At 52.1% G+C, this 20,769-nt stretch overlaps 1 protein-coding gene across 3 annotated transcripts in view; it reads right to left on the bottom strand.

The window, feature by feature from the left end:
* RGS9 (regulator of G protein signaling 9) overlaps positions 1-19,393 on the bottom strand; it is a 48,656-nt gene extending 29,263 nt beyond the window's left edge. For all 3 annotated transcript variants that reach the window (XM_028519933.2, XM_036033458.1, XM_028519932.2), the window contains exons 1-8: positions 19,153-19,393; positions 10,924-11,020; positions 7,341-7,391; positions 5,948-6,054; positions 5,694-5,745; positions 5,377-5,435; positions 4,391-4,467; positions 1,049-1,130 (exon numbers count right to left, since the gene is read on the bottom strand). In XM_028519933.2, coding sequence (XP_028375734.2) covers positions 1,049-1,130; positions 4,391-4,467; positions 5,377-5,435; positions 5,694-5,745; positions 5,948-6,054; positions 7,341-7,391; positions 10,924-11,020; positions 19,153-19,209 — 582 coding nt within the window. In that variant the 5' untranslated portion in view covers positions 19,210-19,393. The remainder of the gene's footprint in view (positions 1-1,048; positions 1,131-4,390; positions 4,468-5,376; positions 5,436-5,693; positions 5,746-5,947; positions 6,055-7,340; positions 7,392-10,923; positions 11,021-19,152) is intronic.
* Positions 19,394-20,769: the final 1,376 nt, after the last annotated feature.

The following is a 20,769-nucleotide window of genomic DNA, read 5'->3' as shown; positions in this document are numbered from 1 at the left end:
CACCCACTCCCTCGCCAGCCCCCAGGCGCCCGTGTTGGGCAGCAGGCAACTGGTGCACCCAGAGGAGGAGTGCGGACACAGAACAAAGCCAAGCAAGCTTCCTGGAGAGCAACCCCAGGGCCTTCCCCCAGCAACAAGTCATCTGAACCAATGCCCCCACGGTGGAACAGCTACGGGTATTTGAATATGGGGGGGGGGGCGGGCAAAACGGCCAAAATCTGATAGGCCTGCACTCAAAAATCCAGAGGCTTTGGCACCATGATGGACCAGTTTGCTCTCCGGCTCTGAGAATCCGGCCACCTGGCAAGCAAGACAACCAGAAGAGGAAGAGTGGGAGCGCTTGTTCTGAACTCTTCACTTTGCAGAAGGCCTTTCACATCTCCCGCCCCCCGTGATCCATAGGCAACACATGGGCCTGACACAGGAGTAAACTGAGGCAGCAGAGTTTACCCCAGGGGGTGACAGTGACCGCTGCTTTTTTGTGCTAGGGAATGAGGCTACCATTTCCCAGGGATGAATGGTGACAGTGATGTTGCTTATGTGCAGCTGGTGTCTCTGGCCCATTTAAAGTCCCACCACCAGAGATGCCACACGCTCTAAGCAATGAGGCTCAGCACACACTTCTCCCCTTGCCCCATCCAGCCCCAGGTGCTGGGGAAGAGTGGGGGAGCCAGAGACACGAGGCAAGGCTGTGCCTGTGCAGAGTGCCAGTTCTCTGCAGCATTTTATTTTTGTACTTCGGAGCCTATGCTCTAGTTTTTCTTCTTCTATTTCTTTTCCAAAGTATCCTGGCCAAAAAAAAAAAAAAGGGAGCTTACCCCTCTTAAAAGATAAACTCATGAAGGTCTCTGGCTTTGGAAATGTCACATAGTCCTAACACCACCCCATGGGCCACGAGCAGAGCTCATCCAAGGGGTACCTTTCCTCTTCTGGCCAAGAGGCACTGGACGCTAACTCAGCCCTGGAGAGTTCCGGCCCCAGAGGGAGCTGACCCAGCAGCAGGGGTGGCAAGTGCAGGGTGGGCTGGGAAACCAGGAGGAATACTCACAGGGCATCGGTGGACCAGCCAGTACGCCTTCTCCTGGCAATCCAGGGCATACCTGTCTGCTTTGTTCCTTTCCTTTCCAGTCCTGAAAAGCCAAAGGCCACGTGTTTCGTTTTGTTTTGTTTTCTTCAGGTTATTAATAGTTATGCATTCAGTATTATTTTGTATTAGTGTCAGGTGTACAGGATAGAGGTTACAGAAGCACATGCTTTACAAAGTGTCCCCCTCACATTCCCAGTACCCACCGGGCGCCACACGTCATTATCACAGCGCTATTAACTCTACCCCTCGTGCTGTGCTTGACGTCTCTGTGACTGTTCCGTAACCACCAGTCTGTGCTTCTCAGTGCCTTCTCCTTTTTCACCCTTTTCACCCAGCCCCCCAATTCCCACTCCCCGCTGGCAACCCTCAGTCTGTTCTCTGTATCCGTGAATCTGTTTCTGTTGTGTTTGCTCATTTATACCGTTCTTTAGATTCCATGTATAAACAAAATCACATGGTGTTTGTCTTTCCCTGACTGACTTGCGTCACTTAGCATAATGCCCTCTAATATCCATCCATCCATGCTGTTGCAAATGGTTAAGATTTTGTTCTTTTAAAAGCCAGGTTTAAAGCCAGAAAGATTTGGCATCTTTCGCTCAGTGAGGGATCCCATTCCTGGTGACCCATACCACGCTCCCCATCTGCCCACCCCATCCATGTTCGCCATAGTGATAATGAAAACAGCAGACGCTCGTGGGACCCCGGTGTGCCCGGGACCCTGGTGTGCTCAGGGCCCTGCTAAACGCTTGCCTGTGTCTGAACTCACTGGATCCCCTCAGCGGCCTTCTCTCACTTCGCAGTTCAGGGAACTGAAGCAAGGAGAGAGGTGGAATGTCCCGCCCCGGTCACACTGTCAGCCAGTGGCAGGAGCGGGGCTCGAACCAGGATTCTGGTCCCGGACAGAGTCTGGCTCTGCTTTTGATCACCCCACTGGGCTGCAGCCATGCCCACAAGGAGCCCTGGATGCGCACCAACTCCACCACCTGCACCACTGGAGCAGGCGTGGATGGCACTGCGGGCTGACACTTGACCGCCCGCCTTCTCCACTCTCCCTGCTTCTGTAAGCAATGCCACCAGCACCTGGGCGAGCAGGCAGCCCGCAGTGCCAGCGCACCACAGGGAAAACGCTGGCCTCGGGGCCTGTTCCTTCCTCCCCACCTGTCAGTTCCACTCTGTCACTGCAAGGAGTTTGTGCCAAGTCAGAGTTTCTCCGAGCCCAACTTATTCCCACAAAAGTTGGGAATTTCCCCTCTTATCTCTCGGCCTCCCCCTTCCCCATTCTGGATAGGAAACGATCATGTGCTTTGCTCCCACAGGAGCTGGGCGGGTGATGTTCCTTATCTCGCCCCGGGGCTCATTCGGCACCATCTCCGTGGCGACCTGCGTTCACTCTCAGTAATGCTTGTTTGCCCAGGCCATGTGGGATGACGCACATGCCCCCTACAAGACAGCGTCGGAGGATTTGTTTGCCAGCTAATGTCTCGTGAATAACGACATCCAGAGGCCCAGATGGGTGGGGAGGGCCATTCCGGCGGGCTGTTGTGCCAACCTCCTCAGGAAATTAAATATAAACACTGTCATTCCAGCTTCCCCTTGCCAACCTAACTCGATTTTCCAGCAGGTTAACTACCCTGTGTCCTCAGGAGCCTGCGGCACTGTGGAGTTTCCTTAACGCCGGGCAGCCTGGTAAATAGAGCCCGTCGCTAATGTACTGCAGTGGCCCGTCCTGGCTCTGCTCGTCCGCTCTTCCCTGACGGATGCTGCTGGAGGGCAGATGTAATAAATGGGACCCAAGGGAGGCAGTAAATGAGCAATTATTTTAGTTTGTCATATTATGATTTTTTTAGCAACTGTATCACTTGGTCAATTATTCATTCATTTGTTCACTCGGAGACTTATTGATCTCCCACTATGTTCTGAGCCCTGGGTGTGCCCAGGAGAACCAAACGGGCTGCTGTGGGCTGGATGTTCGTGTCCCGGTCCAGCTTGTCCTGGGCCTCCGGCGCGCCAGCTTTCAGACGGGCGCATACACCACTGGCTCTCCCGGGTCTCCAGCCTGCCGCCTACACATTGTGGGACTTAACCCTCCATAACTGTGTGAGCTAATTCCTAACAATAAATCTATTTATATGTATGTGCTATTGGTTCTGTTTTCCTAGAGAACCCTGACTGATTCACCACCACTCTAGTTCCAAGGCTGCTTCGTGAGAAGGGGGTCTCCACCATCCAGCCCAGTCACGCACCAGCCGGACTGGACCTACCAGGGTCTGGCCCAGTCGGGGTGCGGAAGGCTGCGCCAGCTGGGCTTACCCACATTGCCGATCAGTGGTATCAGTCCCCAGCTATTGCTGACTCTCCCACATCCCAGGCACACAGTCGTGTGGGACATCCCGCTCATCCTCCTTTGAAGTTGGGCCAAACCACACGACCAGCTTTGGCTAATGAACTGTGAGCAGAAATGACAGGCACCACCTGTGTGACCCACACAGCCTCCCGCCCCCACTGCTCTGCAAACAGACAAAGCCCAGAGGGCGCTGCTCCTTTAACACACGTCCTGGAGCGGGCACAGAGCGTGTCTGGGCCCCAGCTGGCCCGCAGGGGACATGTAACGCAAGTAAGAAGTGAACACTGTGGTTTCCTGCACCTGAGAGGTAGACGCTGTCTGTTATAAGATCCTAACCTGACTGACAAAACACCCTCCCCAGCATTAACATCTGGCCCTCCTGGACAAGACAGAGCCCTCCAGGGGGGATGTCAGCGCCATTTCTGGTGTGGACGGCAGGCCAGCGAGACAGCAGTGGGTAGTGAATCTGGTTGTATGCCTCCCCTGCCGAACGCCTCTCTGTGGCTCCCCACGGCCCGTAGCACAAAACGCTCACTGATCTGCACCTCCAGCCTCACTTCTACCAGTTCCGAGCTTTGCGTTCTCCACTCCTGCTACTACGAGAAACCGCTTCAAGTGGGCACTCCCTGCCTCCAGACTCTGGTTCTGTCTGCTGAGAGCACGGTTCCTCCCACCTCACTGCTCCTTCCACCGTCACCATCCTTCGCCTGAGTACCTCCTACGCAGCCTCCAAGTTCGATGCGATCTCTACAGCTGCTTCTGCAAACGCCTGCCTGTGGCTCTCGTCTCACTGCCGCACCGCGGTCATCTGCCTGACTCACCAGACTGTGTCCTTATGTTCCCCGTGCCCGGCCCAGTGTTGGACACATAAACTCCCAGTAAGGATTTATTTTAGTAAAGAGAAGTGAGGAAGGGAGGGAAAGGGGACAGCCGGAGGACACACGTGACCTTTCACTCACCTGTACTGCTCTTTGGCCTGCATGATGACGAAGTCCCACTTGTAGTTAATTTTTTTGTTCAAGATATTGTAATTTTCCTAGGGAAGGAAAACAAAGTGAGAACACTGAGTCCGTGACACAGGCCATGGGCAGTGGCCAGAAAGCCTTCCGTCAATGAGGGCGTGACCCTGGCTCTGCAGGGAGTAGGCCCAGCGAGGGCCCTCACCCCAGCCCTGCAAAGGGCTTGTATTCAAGGGGGAGCACCGAACTCTCAAAAAGCCTTTTGTAGATACACGTGCCCACATCTGATTAGGAAGAGGAGAATAGTGTGGGGAGGAACGTGGAAACCCAGTTTTCCACCACAGAGCCTCGCAAACCCACACAGATGAGAGCTGACATGGCTGTGATGCTGGCTCTTCTAAAAACAGGTTTGCGAAGAATAACACCCAGCAGAATTGTTGCCATCTGCCCAGAAATCTAGCCTTCTGAGGGTCCTCTGAGAAATCTGACTCATCTAGACTAAAATAAAAGCCTATACTATTGTTTTCCCATCACACACTCAAATTCAAATCTGTTCACCAAATAATATGCATTATCATATATATGTATTAAGTCATATTGTTTGGGGACAGCAAGGGCTTAAATTACAGCAGGAGAAACTGAAGGTCAGCATTGGGAAGAATTTCCTTCAGGGAGCTGCTTCTGAAAATATGGATGGATAATGGACAGATGATGGATGGATAGATGGATGAATAGACAGATGGATACCAGATGGATAGATAATGGGTAGACAAATGGAGAGACAGGTGGATGATGGATGGATGCTTGCATGCATGCATGGATGACGGACAGACGGTAGATGAATGACGGATAAATGGATGGATGGATGGATGGATGGATAAATGGATAAGTGAGGGTGTGAATGTAGCGGTGGAGGAATGGGGGGAAACAGATCATGATTATATTCTATTCAATTTTAATAACCTTTACTTGAAAGCATTCTGTACCTTTTCATGTTCTTCTAAAATCCCTTTCTTCTTGATATTCCGCTTGGTTAGATAGATGGCTGGAGAAGAAAACAACACATTGTCCATGATCATATTTTTAAAACGGCACCCGCAGCCTCTGTGGGAGAGAGGCTGCTGCGCTCGGCCTGCTGGAGGGGACACTCAGCAGACCCGCTCTCTTCCCTCAGGACCACTCCTAGCACAGATAGGCACTGACAGAAAGGTCATGATGACAGCAAGACAAATGCCACCAAAATGCAGTCGGTAAATAAGTAGCACGTTAAGCACTACCAAAGGCACGAGGGGGGGCTGGTTACCGTAGTCTGTATCTTCGGCTGGCCATTGCTGGGTCGGCCAGAAATACGGCGTCTATGAAAGAAACCAAGAAACCCCGCTTAGACAGTGGGCTGTGACCCAGGGAGCCCCCAGCCACGTGGCTTAAGAGACAAAACTTCCTTAGCTCCCTCCACTATTTCTAAAATCCTGATCTGTGAGGATATAAAGCCAAGCAACTCTCTTTCCAGATAAGATGGGCCCCGTATTAATACCCAAAGTCCAGGTCAAGACTCACCTGAAATCGGTAGAGGCTGCCATCGGGCTTGAGAATGAGATTCTTGGGGTCTTGCAGGGGGTAGATGTAACCATACTTGACAATAAAGTTGCCCAAGTTCTGGGCCTCTGGGGAGAAGCAGTTGAAACATGGAAGTTAAGAGTGGGGGCCGAAGGCAAAGCTCATTACCCGGTTCACACACACAGCACCCCAAACTCCAGAAGAGATGTCCCCGTCCTAACAGGAGTGAGGACAGTGGTTCCTGAACTTGGCTGTGGACAAGTACCAGCTGGGGAGCATACTAATAGGAGGATCCTCAGCCAGGTCCCTGGGAATGACGACTCAGTAGTGTGGAGGGGAGCCAGTGAACCCCAAATGTTAACAGGTGCCACAGGTGGTGCACTGCAGGTGTTTAGGGGTGACAGTTGGGGACATCCTGGAGAAGCTTCTTTGGGTGCTTTGGGTCTGGTGAAGTGCCCAAGAGGAGAGAGAGAATGTTTCTGTCTGACCAGCACTTCCTCACTCCGGGGGAAAGGGGGCCAGGCCACATTTACTGTCAACTTCTCTCCCCAGGTCCAGACACTCCAGCTCCTCCCCACCTACCCCCTCCAGTTTGCTTGGAAACATCATCTTGTTACTGAATTTGCATCAATTAAAGGGAAAGTAACCTGGCTCTTTCTTAGAGGCACCAATGAAAGCAGGTGTCTCTCCCTCATGGAGAGAGCCCTCCAGTCCTGCGGGCCCATCCTGCCCAAGGACCCAGCCCACATGCCACCCACAGCTCAGCCTCCAAGCCTTGAAAAGAGGTTCTCCCCAACCCTCCCTCCACCACAGACCCTCATTTCCTACGTCTGGTTCCACCAGCCTTTTCTAGTGGGAAGTCGGGTCCCCAGATTCTTTCTGCTCCATTCCACTCTTCAAACCCCTGCCAAATATCCTACCTTAAATGGGACTCTCCCCCAGGGCCCCCTGTTGCCTAGCTCCCAGATAAAACGTGGAGTCCTCAAGTGGGCACCCCCCTCCCTCCACTGCCCTCATACCCAATTTCCCCTCGGCCCCAGTCCACTCCTTGTTCATCCCACTTCTCCACCATTGCTCTTGTTAGTTTTCCTTTCTGGGAAGCCAGACCCTCTGAGCTCCCCCCACCACAATTCACAAGCAATCACTTCTTTTGAGACCAGGCGTGGGGATGCATCACCCCCTCCAAGAAGTCTTTCTTGACTGGCTCCTCCCCAGTTACCCCTGCTATTTACATGCTCGGGTTGCTTTACACACGAACGCCTTGTTTCTTACATTAAAAGGTCGATTTCTCAGAGGCCCCGCCTAAGCCTCCCTCTAGGCCCCACCCTCCAGAGATTCCTGCGCGCTGCCCACCCCGCAGTCCTCAGTAACTGCGTGTCAGAGGCGCTCTCACCCAGGTTGGAGATCCAGAGCCGCTGGACGATCCACTGTAGAACATCACTTCCTGCAAAACAGAAGTGTGGCCATCATCAGAGACTCCTAACACACCCTCTGAACTCCGCGCTGTGTGTGTTTTGCCCAATGGGCCTCCTCCCTGCTCAGCTGTGATCTCGTTCCTCTTCTGCTCAAAATGTTCAGGGACTCTCCTCCACCACCGGCCCCGCTAAATTCACTCCTGACCCTGCAGCCCCATAATTCGGGGCCATCGTGATCTGACTCTGGCCAAATTTCCAGTTTAACCTCTCTTACGCTACTTATTTTCTCACCTTACAATAATTTGTGCATAGACTCAAATAGAAAGTAAATAGACTAAGTCCTAAGTCTGAAAAAAAAAACCCAAAAACCCAGACCCAAGGCGAGCTATCTTTGCTGCTCTAGGCGGAACCCAGACTACTGGGATAAGTCAGAGGCAGGGATGGGAAGAAAACTGGGGGTAGTCTGAGAGTAGGGGACTGGTTCTCCTATGCCCTCAAGGTTCCCAGGAAAACTCTGAGAGAGCCAGGAAATTCAAACCTGACCTTCCAGGGCATCGTGAAGGTACCTTTGTCAAAGCAAGAGGATCGGACATATGTTAGTTACACTTTGCCGGATGATTTATAACCTTGGACCACAGAGTGTGGGCTCCATTGTCACCCTTGCCCCGAGTCCTGCAGGTCTTACAGGTGGGCCCGGGAACATGCACAGTGGAGGCTGGTGTGAGAACATCAGGAGAGGCAGAGAGCGATGAGGTCAGGAGAGAACATGCATCCCTCCCACCTACCCGCCAAGGATTCAGATTCATTTAAAAGCCGAGGCAAGCCACTTTCCCCCAACAGACCCAGAGGTGCTGCAGGGCCTCGGGGGAGCTGAGTGTCCCCTACTCAGCCTGGAGCCTCCGGCCCCGAACGTAGAACATGCTCCTCGCGGGAGGAAGGCAGCATCCTCTCAGAAGGAGAACAAGACATCCGGGTGCCAAGCACCCCCCTGCAGACACCATCCTGCAGACGCCAAAGACCTCCCTTCCAGCAACTTCAGCCTGCTTACACTGGTCCCCAAGCCCACAAAATACGCCAGGAAGGAGGATCAGGGCCTGAGGCCCCACCGCCCCTGTGACTGCACTGTTGCAAATGAGAATTCCGTCCTCGGAGACAATGAAAAGGCACGTCTGTCCGTCGCTGCCCTCCAGGAAGGGCCCTTGTGGCTCACCCACACACTCTCTGGGCTTCAGTACCTGCCCACAGCATGGCTGAGGGGGGCCACCTGGAACCTCCCCTTCCTGTCCACGCCCTGGGCACAATGTCCAGACATTATCTCAGTCAGTGCCCATGTGCCCACCATTCATGCTTTCCCTGGGTTCTCCTCTGTTACTCTTGGCTTTATCCACCCCTGGTTGGCTGTTCAAAAGCGAACTTCATCTAAAATCTTAGCTAAAACCCGGGACTGGATGTTTCAGACTTCCCAGCCCCAGTCTCACTGAATCCGACACAAGGGTGTGCAGGCCGAGAGAGACGCCCAGGCAGACAGTTGACTGATTAGCGCTGTCCCCCAAGGAGCCGAGGGTTCTCTCCTCCACTTGACTGCTTCCTGAAATCAATCAAATGAGATTACGAGGCCTCTGGCGCCTGCACCATGTGGTCTGTGCAGGCTCCTACATTGGCCACCTTCACGCCCAGAAGCCCTGGGTCACCTGCCATCTGAGGAGATGGATGCCAACACCCAACTTGCCTGTATGAGTGCTGATCCGCAGCTGCAAGATAAGGCTGGGACTCACTAGCAGGAGGGACAAGGGAACACACGGCAGGGCGGGCAGCCCAGGGACCAAGGGCACCCCGTGTGCAGGGAAGGAAAGCAGTTTGTGCACACTGACCAGGAATAAGAGCATGGCCGCTGGAGTCCCATAACTGGGCTCCAGTCCAAGCTGGGCCACGTACGAGCTCAGAGGCATGCGGACAAGCCGCTGAACCTCTTTGTGTCGCCATGGCCCCATCTGCCAAAACGGGGGCGGGGGGGGGGGGCTAACTTGTAGTGTGGGTATTAACTGAGACAGTGTGGGAAACCGTGCGCTGGTGCCACCCTTGGAGTGTCAGCTGTGAGCTGACCACGTGCCCAGTGCTCTCTCGTTGCGCTCCTGCCATCATTCTGTCAGACAGGGATTGCTATTCCTGCGTGTAAAATGAGAGCACTGTGGTCAGGGCTACATAGCTACAAAAAGGCACCCGGAGGAGTTAATCCCAGGGAGCCTGGCTCCACGTCCAGAGCTCAACCAGGACCGGTTCACCCATTCAGTAAACTTTTATTAAAGCTCTAACCTGCCCCACAGCTATGCTAAACCCTGGGGTTACCCGGATGAGCAAGAGATTTCTCCCCTTGAGGGCTTCTGAATCTAGTGGAGAATTCAGGCCCGAATTAATGACAACCGGGGGCAGGGAGGGATGGGGGCAGGGATGCCTTCAGGAAGAATTGCCACAGATGCATCTTAAATGCTGGGGGAGGGCAGAGGCGTCCTGAAAAGCCCACCCACGGCCCCCTGCTCTGGGGATGCCCAGGCTACCCAGTTCCTCGCCTTTCCCAAGTCTGGCTCATCAGTTGCCTTGTCCTCTGGGAGCTACCCTGCCGCACTCCAATTAATTCCTCTTAATTGGAAATTGGTCTTGTGTGGCTGGTGCTCCAGAAACCCTGAGTGACACATGGATGGTGGAGACACCCTTCTGCCAAGCAGTCAGAGAGGGAATCAAGAACTGTTAGCAGCTTGTCTCTGCAAAGACAAGGGCACCCTGGGTGAAAAAGGAATGGTCAGGCTGTGGGCAGGGCAGAGAGTGAGGGCTCACCAGGAGCTCAGCTCAGGGCGAGGCCCCGCTGGTGCTTGGAGGAGCGGTCTGCTTCTATAGCCCGCATGCCTCAGTGGGAAACACAGCCTCTACTACAAACCCAGAATCATAAAACATGCTGCACGATTATCAAAATGAGTTCTTATTTTGGGGTCCAGCCCTTCCTGCCCATATCCTCTAAGGATGCCCTGCACCCCTTTATCCCCCACCCAGAGAAAGGACACAGGGTGCCATCCCCATGGGGTAGTCAAGAAAGATCTGAATACGAATTAGAAGGTAGAGGAGGGTGAGACAAGGGCGATTTTTTTCTGCCACATAGTTTTTACTTCCTGCTACCTGATTTTATTAAACACGAAAACAAGTGAACAAAAAATTGACAGTAAAAGTTTTTCAAATGACTTCCTGGGAGGAATGGCTTCACAAAAGTGACCTACTGAATCTTTTGCTCCTCCCCTTCTGACCTTTCCTTTGGGAGGAGCCTGCGGCGCAGCAATCAGCAACTGACTCTGCGCAGGGCTGGAGAGTAAATAAGTTCAGTTATGTGGGCATGACGCTGTCTCTTCACTGCTATGTAACTGCCAGAGATAATACAAAAATGTGGATGTGGATGTGTTCCAATGAAACTTTATTAACAAGTATAGGCTGTGGGCTGAATTTGGCCCACGAGCTCTAGTTTGCCAGCCCCTGCGTGTGGTCGCCAGGACAAGGCTGCATCACCAGACACATTACCTGTCATGGCGTGAGGGACGCTGGTGACCAGGATCTTCTGGTTCTGCACTCTGACCCCTGTCTCTGGGTCCTGCATGTCTTTCACTAACGCTTCAATCTGCAAGGCAGAAGCAAAACATAGGGCTGAGCAGAACCATATGGAAGGCCGAGCGAGGCTCTTTATACACAGCACCGAGGGATCAAAAGACAAAGGTGAACGCACGGAGCTGACCACCTAGGTGGCCCTGAGTAACTACAATGCCACCAGAACCGTGTGCTCCACAGACACAGAGGCCCTGCCTGAGTGTGAGTACCCAGAGAGTCATTCTGGCTTGGAGGTTCCGCAGAGGCTTTCAAGGGAAGATAGGACTTGACAAAAAAGGATTTTTCTGGACAGAAAGTGAGAGCAAAGGCAGGGAGGATGACTGCGCCCAGGGTGTGAAAGGGACAGAAAACAGTGGGAGACAGAGCTGGAAGGGCAGGTGGAGGCCAGACCACAGCGGCCCGCAAGTGCCACTCCCCAGTGTGGATGGTTCCAGCAGCTGTTTCTGAAGAGCAGCATTGAAGAGCAGCACAGGCCGGCCAGCGTTTTGGAAATGTGGTCTCGGACAAAGAGAAGAATGAAGCTGAAGTATGAAGCAGGTTGCCACGGTGGAGGAACATGGGGAGAGTCATTCAAATTCATTGGTCTGGGCAAGAAATGTGGGGTTTCACCCTTGCCACGTCAACCGCTCGGTCTGTTCTCAGAGCAGGCAGAGTGAGGCTTTTAATTGTTTTAGAACATGTCACCTCTCCTCTCCAAACTCCGCAAAGGCCATTCCACTCAGAGTCAATGGCAAAGTTTCCCTCGCTGGCAATCAGGGCAGCTGCGGACAGCTGGAGGAGTCCTCAGGGAGGGTCACACCTGAAAGCCAGCCTGTCCCCTTCCCAGACTGCAAGGGCTCACCGGTCTGCCTGCTTCCCCTCCATTTAACTAACGTGGGTACATCACCATTACTCTCCTGCTATTTAATAAAATAACACTCTCTAATGCTGTACCGCCCTTTACAGTCATAAAGTCCTTTTACAGTTTGCACGTGCTTGTGGCCCAAAGAAAAAGAGCCTTGAGTAGGACAAATTAGACCCGCCAGCTCCCCCTCAGCCAGCCAGCTCCTGAGGCTGGAAGGCTCCCATCTCCCCAAGGAGGGAAGGAGCGTGGGACAGTATCCTGAGGTGACACAGGGTGCTGAGATTCCTCTTTCAGTCGTTTGCTGAACCAGAGTTTGCAGTTGAATCACAATCTCCAGAAGCAACCACGAACAGGTTTCCCAAGTTCTCCAAGGCCACTCCAGGCACAGCGCCAGCGGCTCAGCCAGCAAGACTGGCCGCTGACCCGGCAGTGCCTGGGGCTCCTCATGCGAGACTGGCTGCGGGCTGGCTTCATCTGCACCGACCCTTCCTTGGCTCACAGGCTTGCTCTGGAACAGAAACTATTCACCTCAGCTCCGTGCAGAGCCGCAGAGCTTGGTCTTTGCAACGGCAAGACCTGCCAGTGTGTCAGGCCACTGGGTCAGCAGAGTGGCCAGAAGCAGCAAGGGGAGCAGAGAGGCACCCCCAGCAGGGAGATGGGGGTGCTGGAAGATGACCCCACTCCTCCTGGACATGGCCAGGGGGCCGAGGGGCCACAGGCTGCAGAGTCACTCCTTCCAGAGTGCTCAACTAACCACAAGCCGTGGATTTACATGCAACTCCAAGAAGTGCCTGATTTTCGGATGTGAGGGCCCAGGCCTCCCCTTTCCCACATGACCTGCCAGATGAAATCTCGCATTTATTTTAAAATAATTTCTAGATGAAACAGCAGCATTTCATGTAAACAGAGGGCCCAGATATTCGGGAAGAAATAGAAGCCCATCTTACAAGTTAGAAACCCGAGTTTCTCTGATGGAACGTCAGGGGTTGATCCTTTCTCTTTGTATTAAAAATAATCCAGTTATAAAGACTTTGAAAATAACCTTCAGAGGAAGAATAATGAGAGTTATTTTAAAAACACAATGAGGGAGTCGGATTTCTTTCTAGCAGGTGCATCACCCCTTCCAGAAAAGAGGGGACATCACGAGGATCTTGAGAACATTTTGTGGGAGTCGGGCCCATCGGGATGCCAATCAATTTTCCTTGGGACTTTCCTCACATAAATTCCTTGGAGGCAAGGAATTCCTGAGGAGGCATCTCCTCAGTCACCCAACAAGGAGACAACAGGACTGGCCGGTGGCGCTGTCTCTGAGAAGCTCTTGTGCAGGCTGACCTGTGTCCCCTTCAAATTCATAGGTTGAAGTCCTAGCCCCCAGGACCTCCGAAGGTGACTGACTATGCTTGAGACAGGGTCTTTAAAGTGGTAATGCAGTTAAAATGAGGCTGTTAGCGTGGCTCCTAACCCAATCTGCCTGGTGTCCTTTTAAGAGGAAATGGGGAAACAGACACTCGCAGAGGGAAGACCATGTGAGGACACAGGAGAAAGCAGCCGTCTGCGGGCCAAGGACAGAGGCTGCACCGCAGGCGAAACCACGCTGCCAGCACGGTGGCCTCAGCCTTCCCAGACCCCAGAACTGCAAGCAAATCCCTGTGGTTGAAGCCACCCAGCCTGAGGCACTTTGTCACGGCAGCCCAGGCAAGTGCATACCGACTCTGGGGTCTAGGTTTCGCCTCCATCAGAAAAGCCCTATGCCCAGCGTAGACAGGAGAGTCTGAATTGTTCCCCAAGTTCTCCAGGGAGTGAGGAGCCCCGGCCTTTCTGCCACAAACTCCCGCACACTTCTGGCCAGCGGGCCTCCCTCTGGAGACAAGGGAGAGGACGGCCGTCCCCACCCCAAATGCCAAAGCCCGCTCCTGACCCGACTCAGCTCCCTGGCGCCTCCAAGGAGCCACACCTCCTTCCTAGATGACGAATAAACGCCGGGTAACCAGGCTGTGCTACCCCGTCTGACCCCGTGTTGGGGGCAGGGGTGGTGGGCTGTCAGCCTCACGTTTCTTCTCTCAGATGTCAACGTGCTGCGATGTGCCTGCAGGCGTGACAGGGAACCCCCACATTGTGAAGGGGCAGAAATGACGGCTTTGACGGCCTCCACAACCCACCCTCCACGCCCACGCCCGCTCCTCACATTAAGGAGCTGTCACTCACTGTGGAAGATCTGTGGGGCTGGAATTTTCCTTTAAGCCAGAGAAGGCTCCCAGGGGGGTGATAATAATCAGTACTTTTCTGTACAAAGATGGAGAAGTGACCCAGAAGCATGGGGCTGTTTTCTAACAAAGCAGAAGAAGCTCCTGCTAATACGTCTGACCACACGGAGGCCAGCTGACTTCCCGACACCTGACTCCAATGTCTCGTAGACCCTCACGAGTGCCACACCCTGATCAGTACTAATAGTCTTTCCCCCAAGGCTGCTCTATACGCCCTGATCAAAAGCCCGGGAGCACCCTACATGACCCCAGACAGCGGTGGTCAACATCTGTTGACACTACTTTTGTTTTTGATGTGCCTCCTCTCTGGCCACTGAATCCTGCCTCAGTGGAACATCTAACGCCCATCCTGGACTGCCAGGTTCTGCCCACCTGGCAGCTGCATTTTGACAGACATATCTCTAGGTTCCAACGCACCCTCCAGCCGAGGCACTGTTGACATTTAGGACCAGATCACTCTTGCTTGTGGGGCTGGCTGTCCTGTGCCCTCTGTGGTGTCTGGCAGCTTCCTACTTTTAGCCACTAGGTGCCAACAGCATCCTCTTCGCCAGCTGTGACAACCCAGCATGTCTCCAGGGTTTGCCAAATGTCTCCAAGGGCTTTCATCTTCGTTGTGCATTCAAATCACTTGGGGAGCTTTATTTAAAATACCAGTGTTCGCCCTGGCTGAGTAGCTCAGTTGGTTAGAGCATCATCCCAATACATCCAGGTTGTGGGTTCGATCCCCAGTCAGAGCACATACAAGAATCAACCAATGAAATGCATAAATGAGTGGAGCAACAAACCCATGTTTCTGTTTCCTTTCCTCTCTCTCTTAAAAACAAAAATCAATGTTAAAAAAGCACTAATTTTCCGGCTCCACCCCACTTAATTACTTACTTACCTCTGAAGTAAATCAGAAACTCAAAGGATGGTAATTTGATAGCAATATTTCTTAAAGTGCAGCCAGGGTGGAGAAGAACTCACACCTTCTCATCGGAATCATCTTTCTAACCTGTTAACCAACTCATTTTACTCATCTCCGGTTTTAAAACATCGAACAGCTTCTCCTTGAACACAGAAAGCATCCAACTCTCTAGCACAACATATGAAGCCCCCAGCTCCGGGCCCCTCCTCATTGCCCCTCCTCACTGTCTATCAACCTGCTGCCCGCCCTGGACCAGCCGCCCCAAACCCTGGTGAGTCTCCCAAACCACCGTGCTGTGTCACACATCCATGGTTTATATTTGCCTAAAATGTCACTCAGCTTCCCATCCTGTTGGCATTAAAAAAAAAAACTATGTATTTTTCATACCTCAAGACAGTTGTAAACCTTCTTGTGAAACCTGCCCTGATTTCCCTCAGCCAAGTAGAACAGACCACTCCCTGATCGGTGATAGATAGCTAGGAATTTAGACAGATCCCGATATGCACGTGGCTCTAGATATAGATCTATTTCCTCTAACCACATGTGCCAGAACTTATGGGACACCGTTCTCATTTATATATCTGTCTTTCTCTCTTAGACTCTAAGCGCCAGGAGGACAGGAGACATGTCTTAATCCCTATGGTGTCCCCATCAGCTGGCACTTGCCTAGGACGAGTGGACCCTTATTATGCCTGCTGGGTGAAGAATGATACCAGCAAAAAGTACCACACTCGGCCAGGTCTCCTGTTTGGTCACTCCCTTTCCTGCAAAAGGGAGGGGGTGGGGCCAGAAGCCACACAGAAAAGCAAAGCAGTGTTAACAGGACTTCTCCACATGGCGCCAAGAAAGTCAACCCAGGTGTGCACTGGCAGTGGCACCTGGACGGGCTAGGATGATGACCTGGAATCACAGCGGGGGACGGGCCAGCACGGTGGCCACAGGAGACAGTTATCTGCGTGTCGTCAGCTGACAAAGCCTTGGACGGGTGGGCTCTCCACCTCTTCCCTTCACACCCTAACTAGGCCAGGCATCAAAGGTTCGCTCCAGCTTGGCTGGCGGGCATCTCTGTTTGGGGGCTGCATCTGCCTGAGACGGAGTACTGGGTATGAGAGCTGCAGCAACCACAGGGAAAAGAAGGGTCCCTGATCCAGCACTGCTCTCCCTGGCCCTGTGACAAGCCTGCCACTTCATGCGCCCCCTAGGGCTGGAGCTATAAGGGGGCACACGAGGATCCCAAGTAAACTCAGGCAAAAGAAGATACCCATCTAGTCCTCTCTCACATCAGTGGTCTTTTTAATGTGCAGCCCTGCCCATGTCACTTGCCTATTCCAAATTCGTCAATGGCTCCCTGCAGGATAAAATCAAACCACCTTCAAAAGGTTCAAAAGGCCTGTGATGGCCATGGCCAGGCAGCTCAGGTGGCTAGAGCCATCGCAATATGACAAGGTTGTGGGTTCAATCCCTGGTCAAGGCACAAATAAGAATCAACTGATGAATGCATAAATACATGGAACAACAAATTGATGTTTTTCTCTCCCTTTCTTCTCTCTCTATAATCAATAAATACATTTTTTAAAAGACCCATGATGGTCCCCTGGCCCCAGCCTACCTTTTCAGGCCCCCACTCTCCCAATACTTCAAATTCCATCCAGACCAAATAACACATCCAAATTTTCTATGCTTCTGTGCCTTAGCAAATGCTGTTCCCTCTGCCTGGAACATCCTTCTCTTTCTCCCTGCCTAGAACCTCCACTTGTCCTCCAGTTTTCAGCTCCAGGTCTCCCAGACACATTTAGCCAGGCCTTCCCCCAGCCTCCACTCTGCCCAACTCGCACAACAGTCAACATAGTACTACATGTGCATCACATTGTGTCAATTAGGCAACAGAAGGTGGTCAGTCCTGTATTTTCCCTGGTTCCTGGTTCTGTGACTTAGTGGTTATGCTACAAGGGTAAGCCACTCAACCTCTCTGAGCTTCAGTTTCTTCTCTGTAAAATGGTGATAATAGCCACTGTCTTATGGAATAAATGAAATGGTACATGTAAAGGCCTCCACTGGAAAATACAACATACTTCATAAATCTTCATTGAATATTTCACTGAACATTCATTGAGTGGTGAATGACAGTTGCATCAGGTTCACGTTCCTTTAGTCTGGGTCCTTCATCCGAAAGCTGGACATCTAGTTCAGCGGGTTCAGCATTAAGGGTACCCTGGCATGGGCTCTTGAGACCCACTTTGCACACCTTTATTCTCTCCAACCTCCTGCTCCAAGGAGCAGTGTGACCTGGTGAAGACCTCAGTAATAAGGTCCCTCCCTTGAAGGCGAAGGGAAAGGGCAGTACTGGAGGTGTGGGCAAGAAAGAGCCTGCAGGGCAGAGAAGGAAGCCTTTGCTCAGGTGGGTCCAGAGAACCCGTCTTCCCAGAGGAGAGGGTATTGAGCTGGGCCTGGGAAGAGGAGGAATTGGGAACTTGGCACGTGAGAAGGGAGAAAGGCCTTCCCAGTAGAGGAAGCTGAGGCATGAAAGGGCTGGGCTTTGTAGAAAGGTGAGCAAGTCCTTGAGGTGAGAGCCCCACCGAGTGCTCATAGCTGCTTCATTTTGTTTCCCTGGAGAGCAAGCGTGGAAGGCAGGTGGCAGGTAAAGCTCGAGAGATGGGTCAGAGCAGGATCCCGAGTGCCCAAGCTTAGAAGTCTGGACTCTATCCTGTGAACATGGGGAGTCAGAGCGGGGTTTCAGGTCGAGGAAGTTAACGTTGATGTGTGAAAGCAAACTGTGTTTATGAAGGGTATTGTGGAGGAGGGTGGCTGGGGTGGAGGAAGGGAGGCTGGTGACCAAGACTCCAGCCAGAAGGCCAAGGTAAAGAGAGGAAACTCTTCTACCTAACAGCCATGATGGAAAGCACGTCTGAAATTCAGAAAACAAACAGAATGTCTCCAGGCAATTACTGTCTGAGCCTCCAAGCCTGCCCTGTTTGGGAGAAAGAAGAAGGCAGACTTGGGGAAATCCTGGAAGATATCTTACAGCTTTCAGATACAGGGTTTAGGTGGTTTCTTCTGCTTTCAGAAGCAGGTGTCTGCGGTACCTGCCTGTTTTAGGGATGAGCATCACACCTCTACTACCTGGACATGAGCACAGGCTTCTTGAAGTAGGCGGAACGAGTATGGCCAGCCATCCCAGTGTGCCTGGCACTGTCCCGGTTTCAGCATTGAAGGTCCCGGGCCATCAGGGCTGTGGGGCACTGACTGCTCCAATGTGCTGAGCTCCGGGGACTCAGGGCAGGGCTCTGCTTGTCACAAAGCATTCAGCTAATTCTGCTCAACAAGATAAGCCTAAGATGGTGGACACTACACCAGGAGAAGTGGCTGTGGATGGAAGGAAGGGAGGACAAGGGACCTAGGACCTAATCCTCCGACAATCTCTCCAGACACTGATTATCTTAAGAGTTCAGAACAAAACGAGCCTCTTTGTTCCCAAACACATCACCCCACAAGATGCATTTTACCTCCTCCATGACCACAGGGCACCTTGTGCCTGGCCACTTGGTCTGAGAAAGTCTTTGTGAGGGAAGAGGAAAGACTACCAGCACAGAGACCTGGTGAGCAGATACACACTCTCCAATGAGTAATATGAGGGCACTGGAGTGTCGTGTCCCCTTATCCCACAAATCATATCATTTTCATGATCAATGTGTACACATTCACCACACACATACAATTTAAAATACCGCAGTTTGGAATCCAAAAAATAACAAAAAACAACATTATTTTAACATTGAGCACCTTATAACAATATCAGGAGACAGTCTCACATCTGACAGGCTCCGCAGAACTGCCTTCTGGCACCCCCTCTCCTGAGTAACAGGTTGTTTTGAGCCTCCAGCAGACCATCGCCCCTGGCTTCGATTTTCCAGTATAAACAGGTTACACTGAAATCTAATTATTATAGTCTTTTAAAAACACACATACTGCAAATAAGTCATTAAATAGCACCAGCAGGAGCACTAACGGACCACAAGGGATGCTCTCCACTCCTGCCCACACGCTCCGAGCCTCCCAGCATCTCCGCGGACACTTCCCAGAGTTGGGTCCCTGCCCAACTCCCATGGCCCGGGTGACCGGACCACGCTTACCTTCGGGAGAAATGCCATCCTCGGCCTGTACTGCTGGCCTTGGTGTCGGATTGTCATCCTGGATCCTAGACGAATTCAGAACCAGAACGCAAAAGGGAGAAAAAGGACAATCTCGCAAGCGAAAGAGCCCGCGTGCTTCCCTCACGCCCTTAAGTCTAAGGGGAGATGGGGGACCGGAGGCCGCGGAGTGGGGGTGGCAGCTGCCTGCGGCGCCCCCTTACTAGAGCTCGGCTCACGCCCCTGGGAAAGCAGCTGGAATCAGCGCCAGCCAATCAGCGAGTCGTGCCGCGGACTGATTAGCATGCGCTGTGCTTGAGCCCACCTGCCACTAGGGGGCGGTGTGTGGCTTCGCCGGGACCCAGCAAGAGCCTCAGGTGAGATCTGCGAGTGGGAGGATCTGTCGCAGAGAATGAGCCTCTAAACCTGGGACCTAGTTATGTACAGAAATGAGACAAGGCAGCCTCACTAACAAGCACGGTGGAGAATAGTTCTCCCAACTCTGCCACTAGCCAGCTGGGCAACCTTAGGCAAGTTCCTTAAAGTCCCTAAGGCTCAATTTCCTTATCTGAAAAGTAAAAAAGTGAGATAATATGCAATAAGAGGATCGCTATATTATTGAATGAGGAAATGTGTAATACGGTGCATGACCTTCCAAAAATGTCTTGAAATGTTTAGAGGGAAAAGCGATAAAGTGGAATTGGTGAGATGTTACTTAATAAAAGAAAGAAAGTGAAGAAGAAGAAAGAGAAGCCAATTGTAGTCCCTACTGGAGCAGCTCCCTGATCTAGGCACACTCTATTTTACTTCTCTGGTCCTTAGTGTTTTTATATCTAGAAAATGACAGGGCTCCTAAGCAATCATCAGAACCCTTCATGTTTTGTCATGTAAAGCACCTTTTCCTGTGTATACAAGTTGGAAGGCTGTTGACTGCAGCAGATAAAACGTTTAAGTTGAAAGAGAAGAAAGAGGGATTTGCCTCAGGAAGACCCAGTCAACCCAAATCCTTTTAAGCAGCAGCTCTTATCTATGGCCCTGGAGGTACATTCCGGTAAGAATCTGACGAAAGCCAGGAACTCTGTCTCGGGAAACAGGCTGAGTGTGCATGTTCACACATACTCACGCATCACTGACTCAAGTCTGCAAACATTTTTAAGGGGTTTATGGCTGGTCTCCTTTGGAGCTTTCCATGGACTCCTGATTCAGAGCCAGACCACCTACTTCTAAAGGACCCTGCGCTCTACAGGGGTCCATCACTGAGAAGTATGTTCCTGGTGTGAGCTGAGACCCAAGGAAAGTGCTGGAATATCCTTACTGGTTTGTTTGGATTTTTGTTTTTTCATTGAGCATCTTTGGGGCCTGGCATTATGTGGAACACACACTAGAAAGTGCTGGAACAGACGAACTATGAAGTTCCTTCCAGCTTCAACATTCCTTATGCTGTAAACCCTAAGTAGAAAGGAGATAACTGGCCTTCCTGACATCAAGGATGAGATACTAAAATTATTCAGGAGGAATATGGGGCAAAAATACCAGGGACTTCCTTCTGCAATAGGATAGGAGAGGCCTCAGAATGCCTGCCACTTTTTCTTCTATCAGACCCTGCTCTCTAAGCAACCA

This window comes from Phyllostomus discolor, chromosome 8, assembly GCF_004126475.2.
Source record: "Phyllostomus discolor isolate MPI-MPIP mPhyDis1 chromosome 8, mPhyDis1.pri.v3, whole genome shotgun sequence".
Taxonomy (NCBI): domain Eukaryota; kingdom Metazoa; phylum Chordata; class Mammalia; order Chiroptera; family Phyllostomidae; genus Phyllostomus; species Phyllostomus discolor.
This window is presented reverse-complemented; position numbering and strand designations above follow the sequence as displayed.